Consider the following 9,535-nt stretch of genomic DNA (forward strand, 5'->3'; position numbering starts at 1 on the left):
GTTGAGTCCCCATCCCTGGAAGTATTTAAAAGACGTGTAGATGAGGCACTTAGGGACATGGTTTAGTGGGCATGGTGGTGTTGGGTTGACGGTCGGACTCGATGATCTTAGAGGTCTTTTCCAACCCCAATGATTCTATGATTCTATGATAAGAACTTTAAAGCAACAGTTCTAATGTTTCTTGAATTGGTGAGAAAAATAGTGTGTCAGTATGTGTCTTGTTTGCCTCCTCAGCTTCTAACTTGTATTCAGTACAAGGCAGACATTGATAAACTTGAGCAAGTTCAGCAGAGATGGTCAGGGGGCTGGAGCACTCAGCCTGTGAGGAGCAGCTGTGGGAATGGGACTTCTTCAGCCTGGAGAAGAGAAGGCTTTGGGGGGGACCTAATAGCAGTCTTCGAATACCTACGAAGAGGTTAATGAGAGGATAAAGGCAGGCTCTTCAGAGGTGTATGGCAGGAAGATGAGAGACAGTGGGCATAGATTGAAACAAGAGAGGCTCCAACTGGATATCGGAGAAACTTTCTCACGGTGAAGACAGTGAAGCAGTGGAGTGGGTTGGCCAGAGAGGTCGTGCATTCTGCATGCTTGGAAGTTTTCAAGACCCAGCTGTATAAAGCCATGAACAATCTGGTCTGATATCATAACTGAGCAGTAGTTTGGAGTTGAGACATCCTGGAGTCCCTTCCAATCTGAAGTATGAGATTCTTTCTCAACTGTTTTAAAGGATGTTTTACATGAACATGTTTGAACAAACATTTGATTTTAGTTATTTAGAGAAGAATATTTCTCGTTATCTTTAGGTTTGTATTGGACACTGTGGCCCAGCAGTTTTTAGTCCTTCGTAGTTCTAAATGAAGGGTAGATAGGACCTGAATTTTATTTGGGGAAAAAAAAGTCTTAAAGTTATTTATCAGAAAGATAAAAAAAAGATGCCAACCGATTTTTTTCATCTGCAAAGTAGCTTACAATTGCAGACCCTGCTTGGATATTTTGAAATTCCATAGTTACTCAATACAGGTAACTGATCTGCACCCACACAATTTTACAGGGTATCATATGTTAGGTCAGTGATAGGGGACTTTGTCTCAAAGCCATGAAAGTGCCTTGCACACCTCTTTGAATTATCCCATTAATAATGTGAAGAAATAATAACCATAAGCCATTTGCCTCGAGATAATAATTTCCTACTAAAGCATAAATTATATGTGTCCAAACAGAGAAGATGATTTCCCCTGTAAGAACTGCTTTTGTCGATGCCTTTACTGCTTCAGGACATCTCTCTGGGTTGATTAAAGAATTAATTGCCTAAAGGAAGAATGCAAAAAGACAGGATTTTGACTTCAGTATTAAAATCTCCTCCCTGTTCCCCTTGGTTGCAGTGTCAGGTGCCTTTAGGAGCATTAGTCATAAAATGGCTGTAATTGTAAAATAAAGACAGGAATTTAAAGCTGCTCTTTGAAATTGTCAAATGAGTATTCAATTAAAGTTTAAGAGCAAGAATTCAAATTTTCATTTGATTCACGCAGAATATTACAGAATCAATTGAATCTCTTTTTTTTTTTTATAGAACTGAAGAGAAAGTTCTTAAATAAGTTTTGATTGCATAATTTATCCTCTTTCACTAGCATCTCCAAAGCCTACAGACTAACTATAAATGTTTTCATTACATTTTTGCTGAAACACAGTTCCTTCCTTTATTTTAATTAATGGAGAAAAAATTTTGCCAGATATTTTTGCTGCAGCTCTGTGGAGCAGTATAGTGCAGCACAAGGTATCTGAACAATTTAGTTTCTGTAATTCTTTGTACTAACGTATATTTGCTATGGAGGCAAGTAAGATCAAAAAGTTAACAAATTATTTTTGTGTTTTAAGGTGTCTTGGGTTGCCCACGGACTTGCCTGCACGCTATTTTGAACATACTGGAGAAGGGTACCGAAACAAGGAATGGGCCTACAGCAGTTCAGGAATCTCCTCATCTTGCAGAACTCTGTTACCAGGTATTCAGCATATTTTCTGTTGACATATACTGAAAGTAGGCTCTGAATAAAATTAGCTGCTACTTGGTTGGTGAACACAAATGGTTGATGATTTTGATAATAGTTTCATTTTTAAAATGTATCTGTCAGGTTTTTGTATACATTGAGCTCTTTCTATTCTACCTTTTTCTGTGTGAAAAAGTATTATCTTGTAGCAACACAGAAAATACTCTGCACTCATGTCAGAACCTGGCATTGGGATATACTTATAAAACTAATGTTCTACATGTTTTTGGTGAGCCTTTGAATCTGTTGTGACCATATGCTAATTTTTTTTAAATTTTGGAACTGCAGTTTGCCAGCAAGTAAGGTAACAAATAATCCCAAATAAGCCAATAAAATTCTCTTCTTTATTCTGTAACAGTGACAGAATGTATGTGTGTATGTCTGAGGGGGTGAGATGCGGAAGACAGCTGAATTAGGTGTATGTGCAAGGTAGCTGATGTTTGGCCTTAAATCATATCATCATATGATTACACACCTGTATCATGTTGAAAATCTGTGGCATCTAGAAAGGATTTTAAACATTATTAAAAGTGAAAGAGGCCATACTGTAGAAGGGGGGGGGGGGGGGGAAGATTTACATCTCCTGTCTTGGTGAACCTGGCAACTGAAAAAGATACTCATTTTTAAGTGAGCTGAACAAACAGAAAGGCTTATATATTGTCATGTTGTGGGCAAATAGCTGTTGGAATCATCCATGTGCTGGTAGTCCTTTAATGTCATAATTCAACGTCTGTTATAAATAATATGTTCAGCTTTGGAGTAAGCTGATGGAAAACTTACTGTAAATACAGGTAATATTGTTTGAGCAGTAAAACAGTGTTATGCATCTTTTGATTTGATGGTTGGTTTGTTTTTAAAATAAATTCCATAAATGGGTATCTACTGTTTTTGATTGTTAGGTGATCTATCAGTTATGTGCATGCTCTGACACATCAGGTCCAACTATGAGATATCTGAGGACCAGTCAGGATTTCTTATTCACTCAGCTGCAGTATTTGCCATTTTCTATCAAAGGTAATTTTTATGCTAAGATAAGATTGTGCATGCTTAAAATTCAATGCATCTTTTGACTCCCTAGGAATCATAGAAGAAACATAGGTAGCATTATTAAACTGAATTAATTACTGCCTCTGCTAACCTTTTAATTCTGCAAAGATTGAACTCTGCCTATTTAGGAAGTTCAGATTATTAGCGCTGAACTCTTGTAAAAGAATGTTAGTTTTGGAACGCATAAAGTCTCCAGAAGCAAATCCTAATCTATATTTCAATTATCATTGTAGTTTTGTTAGATTATACTACAGGAAAAAAATTATATTTTTGAGAAGTAAGAAAGAAATGAAGAACTGAGGGAATAGAAGGCTGGTGGTTGTACCCACCTATATCTTCCCTTCCTTTGAATTAAGAACTTTTGTTTGGTGATGGTATTAATTTTTAAGTTAATACATGTGTTTTTAATGTTTCAGACCAACATTTCTCAGATGTCTTAAACTGAATCAATGTCCTTATTTACTTTATCAGATGCTTGACCACTAGTCCTTTGTTAAATGATAGTAAACTTAGCATTTGAATACATGTATCTAGCATGGGTAAAGCACTTTAGATGATTCTTATATAACTTAAGAATACATATTAGATGAATATAGAATATGAAGATTCTTGGAGACCCACATTCAAGCCTTACCAACTTTGATTAAAGTTATAGTTCATTTTGGGTAAATGTCTGAATTATTTTCACTGAAATTATAACTGACCCTATTTGCTTATGAAGCACTGCATTCTCCAGAATAACTCCAGCAGAACAATGACTGCTAGTACAGGTTATATCCAGATTTTTTGTGTATGTGTATACTCTTAATTGTGTGTATATGTATGATTCGTTTCCACAATAACTACATGTTCGTTTTAATGGCTTTTGTCAGATCTCTCAGTCCTTTTGTCTCGTAAACAAATGGTGAGCAGATAATAAGTAATGACATCCTCTAAAAGCTTTCTTAAATGAAAAATGCTTTCCTTGGAGTAAGTAACATTATTTATGTTCAATTTTATAATTGTTTCCTTATCCCCACCCAGAACACGAGATTTCAACACTGAACCAAATGTCTTGGCTGATGAAGACTGCAGCTATAGAAATGCGAGTAACCTCGCTGAACCGCCAGCGCTCCCACACACAGAGACTGCTGCATCTGCTGCTTGATGACATGCCTGTGAAACCGTACTTGGGTAAGAGGAATTTAGTGTGAGGGTAAATAAGCTTGAATAAATGGAAGTATGAGAGACTTTATTTGAATTCTTTTCTCTATAAGCTCATGACAGTTCATTTGTGATACCGGGTCTGGAATTGCCACTGAAGAGATGGGAAGAAAGATATGATGGTGGTTGTAGACTCCCAAGTGAAAGAAATCAGGGTATCTTTTTGTTCATTGCTGCTTTGTCTGTGCTTAATTTTTGAAACATCTCAGTGTATACACTGATACAAAAAATAAACATAGTTTATGGGGTAGGAGAGGGGAATATAAAAAAATAATTAAAATTATAAAATATTTTGTGATGCTATCCAGAGTTGTTACTGTGTAGAGAAGGTGTAGGGTCTTCCTTGGTAAACAGTTTTAGACAAAGTTTTCTCAGTCTTAACTTCTGTCTGTCTGTTACATATTTTCAACCCTCTCTCACAGAAGATAGTAGCTACAGGTCAGTTTGGCTTTTGACATTATAACATCACAAAAATGATACTTCATCCCAATGTGACGTAAAATGCAATGTTAAATAAAAAGGCAAGATTTCAGAGTTTCAGAACAGAGTAGAAGCGAATCAAGAGAAATAGAAACAGGTGGCAATAAAACTCTTTACATGAAGAAAATAAACAGAGTAACTGGAAGATATCGTTAACGGGCTGCAGCAGTATGGTGTTTTCCCTCATTTCTATAGGTCTGAACACTGTCTTTTCATCCTTGTGGAGACCTCAGTACGGGAAACTGGCCAGATACCCTACTCATTTTACAGCGTTCATCCACCTGCATCATTCATACCGGAGGGTGGGGTGTCTTTTTAGGCATTTCTAGTACTGTCTAATCTGTATTTGATAACTGGCTAGCTTCTGTGAGATTAAGTATTGTTTTCATTTTATTAACAGTCAAGGCTGTATTTGTATTAGAAGACTTTCATGTGAAAGGTTTGTCAGCGTGTGCTCTCTCCGTCTTTCTCTTTCAGTATTAATAAAGTAGGTGATATTTTTCGCTTTGATTTTTTTTTTTTTATTTATTATGTTTCATTACCTTCAGCTGATGGTGAAGGAGGGATGGAAGATGAAAGTCGATCAGTCAGTGGGTTTCTCCACTTTGATACTGCTTCCAAAGGTAAGCATTATGGCTGGGGGGTGTTTCCACTTTGATCTTCCAAAGGTAAGCATTATGGCTGTTGATTATTTCTCAGTAAAGTTTTTTTTTATTTTTTTTACTTCCGTGATGGGGGGGGGGGCCGCCTCTTAGAAAGGACACTTTGAAAAAGAAAATAATAGACTTTCTAAACAGCAGCAGTACATGGAACAATTTTGTTTAGTGTGGGGAAAAAAATGAATTTTAGAACCTTGACGTAGATGATTGGAGTGAGTGGAAAATACTGGACTGGAAAGGAATTTAGAAAAGTCTGTGTTTAAGTATCTATGGAAGGACAGAATGGGAGAGTGGCAGTCTATAAATTTACTGCTAACAGTAAAAACAGTGAGACTGTTGCTAAGGCTGAACATATTTGTATTTTCATGGCAAAGAATGTAAAACCCAAGTAAGTAACTTCAGATTCCTTACAGTGTTTCTAAGTCTCAACAAAAGACTGCATGGTTCTCATTGAAAACCAGCCTGCTTTTATTTAGGAGAAAAAATTAGAATCTTGTATTTGTAAATATTGGATTACATGCATACATAACAGGAGAACAATACAGTATAACACAAATTAAGAATTTAAGGTTCTAGAAAATGTTTTTAAGCCCCTTATATAGCTCGATAGCACTTTCTGAAAATTTAGTGTTTTCTTTTGAAACTTTACACATAAGATTTGGATTTACAAAGGTAAGTTAGGCTCCTATTGTCAACTTTTTTTGTTTTCCCCTTGATATTTCTGAATACAGTTTGAATTGATTTACATTTCCAGTACGCAGGAAGATCTTAAGTATCCTGGATTCAATTGACTTTAGTCAGGACATTCCAGAGCCTTTACAACTGGATTTTTTTGACCGGGTTCAGATTGAGCAAGTCATTGCTAATTGTGAGCACAAGAATGCACGTGGACAAGTGGTCTGCAACGTCAAGGTGCGCGGTGGTCTTATGTTCTCAGGTTGCATGTGCTATTTTATATCTTGATAATAATACAGATGACCAGTGTATTAATAATACTTTGAAACTTGCTTTCACATAAAAGGTATAGCTGTTTCAGATATGTGTATAATTTATGCAAACTATTTGGATTAGTTTATTTCTTCTGCATTGCACACACTGATTTCTCATTTGCAGTAGACAGATGCATCAGTTTAAGACGCTTTCAGGAAATATTTTCTGTCTTAATGTTTTTCCCATCTTGGAACACCCAAGTGATATTGCAGATATGACATCTACCTTATGCATTTCATTGGTCTCCAGTACACAACTATGTAGTACTACATATGGGTACACAATTATGTACACAACATAGTTGCATACTGCAGTAGTTCTTAGAGGCTATAGTTAAGATAGTGTCACATTGTGATGAGTACTTGACAAGTGTATGATAAGTAGTCCTGAAAAATTTCCGATCTGAGAGACAAGGGACAGAGCAGGAGTGGAATGTAACGTAAAAGTGATCTTGATGGTCATAGGAATGCAGCTATTCCATATTAGGAACCAGCTATTCTATATTGTACAATGTGAAACAAACCCTTCCTTCTGTGCAAGAGGACTATTGTGGAGGTTGAAGAGGAAAGGGAGTGTGATGTGTTAAAAGAGTTCGTGAAAGGACAGAACAACTTAGGACCAGAAGGAAATAAATGAGTGCAAAAATGAGAAGTGCAGTGAGCAGGTAGAGAGACTAGACAGCTAAAAGTACTGCAGTTAGAGAATGAAGTAGGGGAGAAACCTAAAAAATGAGTCACACTTACTTGAATCTCAGTCCTTCAGTTGCATCTGTCATTATGTAGCTATCTCCTAAACACTTTTAGGAGGGACAGATACATCTTCTTTGTCATTAAAGTTTCTTTTTTAACTTTTTAATTTCAGTACCTTCACAGAGTTCTGGTTGCAGAAGTCAATGCCCTTCAAGGAATGGCAGCCATAGGCCAGAGACCTTTACTTATGGAGGTAAGTATAGAAAATGTAAACTACTGTTTCTTGTTGCTCTTGGTGGATTTCGTATACTGTCAAGCAGTAAGCTTTACTATGAAAGCTTGTGGATTTGACTCTGAACTTTGAGTTACTAATTCCTGAAGAAAAAAAAAAAAGACATTAAAATTTGGTAAGATAAACTACTTCTTAACATACTGTTCTCTAAACAGCAGACCTGGAGTCTGTTTTCTTTTTTCTTGAACCTTTTCCCTCCCCGTTGCTGATAACAATTGCAGCTCCCACCCCACTGTAGAGAAAGCAGTACATACTGATGTCAGGATTGGCCATTGACAGGTATGGTGTGTAGCAGGCAAGTTCACCTTGCCTTTCTCTCACAGGGGATGCCAATTTATTTCTCTTTTCTTCTACACAGCTATAGTTTTAGTGAACTTGGAACTTAACTATTTCCTGAGGCTCCTGCCATCTTTTAAATTTAGTTGAAATTGGCTAAATGGATTTGAAAGTTGAAGGATGAAGGAGAAATGACTCAGACTAAAATGGGAAGAAAATGCACAAATATATTTTTCATAGTTGTTTTTCTTGTGATTTTAAAGTGTATGTTAGAAAAGAACTTCCCTGGTTACTTTTTTAATTTTTTTTTTTTTTACTACAAGCTTGAAACATTCATGATGGAAAGGCCTTGTGAAAAGCCGCTCAGAAATGGATTGGCCTATCTTGTTGAAATGATTAATAGCAGCTTGTTTCCGATAAGCTGAAGACTTACCCTTTTTTTTTTTTTTTTTTTTTTCCAGAGACTATTACTAATAAATAAAATTGTCATCTTGCATGTCTTTGCCATTAACTTCTTTTAGCATATTATAACTCAATTTCTTTGTTGTGGGTGCTCAGGAGATCAACACTATCCTGCAGTATGTAGTGGAGCGGAACAAGCTGCTGCAATGCCTCCATGCTAAGAGGCATGCTTTAGAGTCATGGAGACAACTGGTGGAAATTATACTCACTGCCTGCCCCCAGGATCTCATACAGGCTGAGGACAGACAACTGATTATCCGCGATCTATTGCAGGATGTGCATGACAAGGTAATGCTATACTGGAAACCAGCCCTCTCCTTGAACTTTGTTGCTGTATCTTTTTACATGAAAGAGAAACTACTCTTCAAGTAGCATTCTTGATTGTAATCCAAAAAAAAATTGTCTGCCTCTAGTACTCTTTTTAGTTTTCTGATTGCTACTGTGCTGAAGTTGAATGCACTGTGGACAGAGGAGATACTCTGGATTCTTGCATAGCTACTGTTGAACTATGAACCATATACTGACAAATTTCAGACATTTCAGTATAATCCAGTATGATAGTAGTCTGGAAAGGGTGTGTGAAAAGGAAACAGCCCATTTTGCTAAGGAACATAGAAGAACTCATGGAAGGGATGAAGGCAAACAGTACTGCAGTTGCTGATTTACTGCATTTAGATGACTCACTGCAAATCCTACCACTGCTTCTTTTGAAAAATGAAAGAATTGAATGAAACTTCAGAGTAGAAAAAGTAAAGATTTTACAATTAGAAGGGCTTTAGGAAATGCGAGAGTTTGCTTTGTCTTAAAATATTTAAAGTCTAGGTGGCTTACTGCTGAATTACAGTAGTAATTTTTGGGACAGACTAGGCAGTTACTACTGACCCAGCCATTCTCAAAGACAAAATTTAATGAAGGATCCTTCACAGAATCATAGAATAGTTTGAGTTGGAAGGGACCTTTAAAGGTCATCTAGTCCAACCCCTCCTGCCGTGGGCAGGGACATCTTCAACTAGATCAGGCTGCTCAGAGCCCCATCCAACCTGACCTTGAATGTTTCCAGGGATGGGGCATCCACCACCTCTCTGGGCAACCTCTTCCAGTGTTTCACCACACTCAGTGTAAAACATTTCTTCCTTATATCTAGTCTGTATCTACCCCCCTTTAGGTTAAAGCCATTCCCCCTTGTCCTGTCACAAAAGGCCCTGCTAAAAAGTTTGCTGCCATCTTTTCTATAAGCCCCCATAAGGTCTCCCCGAAGCTTTCTCTTCTCGAGGCTGAACAACCTCAACTCTCTCAGCCTTTCTTCATAGCAGAGGTGTCCCATCCCCCTGATCATTTTTGTGGCCCTCTTCTGGACCCACACCAACAGGTCTGTGTCTTTCTTATGCTGAG

At 37.2% G+C, this 9,535-nt stretch overlaps 1 protein-coding gene across 1 annotated transcript in view; it reads left to right on the forward strand.

The window, feature by feature from the left end:
- NUP205 (nucleoporin 205) overlaps positions 1-9,535 on the forward strand; it is a 44,998-nt gene that overhangs the window by 19,543 nt on the left and 15,920 nt on the right. The window contains exons 17-23 of the mRNA XM_019473318.1: positions 1,876-2,000; positions 2,945-3,059; positions 4,116-4,265; positions 5,324-5,398; positions 6,189-6,346; positions 7,286-7,366; positions 8,240-8,431. Coding sequence (XP_019328863.1) covers positions 1,876-2,000; positions 2,945-3,059; positions 4,116-4,265; positions 5,324-5,398; positions 6,189-6,346; positions 7,286-7,366; positions 8,240-8,431 — 896 coding nt within the window. The remainder of the gene's footprint in view (positions 1-1,875; positions 2,001-2,944; positions 3,060-4,115; positions 4,266-5,323; positions 5,399-6,188; positions 6,347-7,285; positions 7,367-8,239; positions 8,432-9,535) is intronic.

Source organism: Aptenodytes forsteri, unplaced genomic scaffold (assembly GCF_000699145.1).
Source record: "Aptenodytes forsteri isolate BGI_AS27 unplaced genomic scaffold, ASM69914v1 Scaffold60, whole genome shotgun sequence".
In the NCBI taxonomy this organism is placed as follows: Eukaryota; Metazoa; Chordata; class Aves; order Sphenisciformes; family Spheniscidae; genus Aptenodytes; species Aptenodytes forsteri.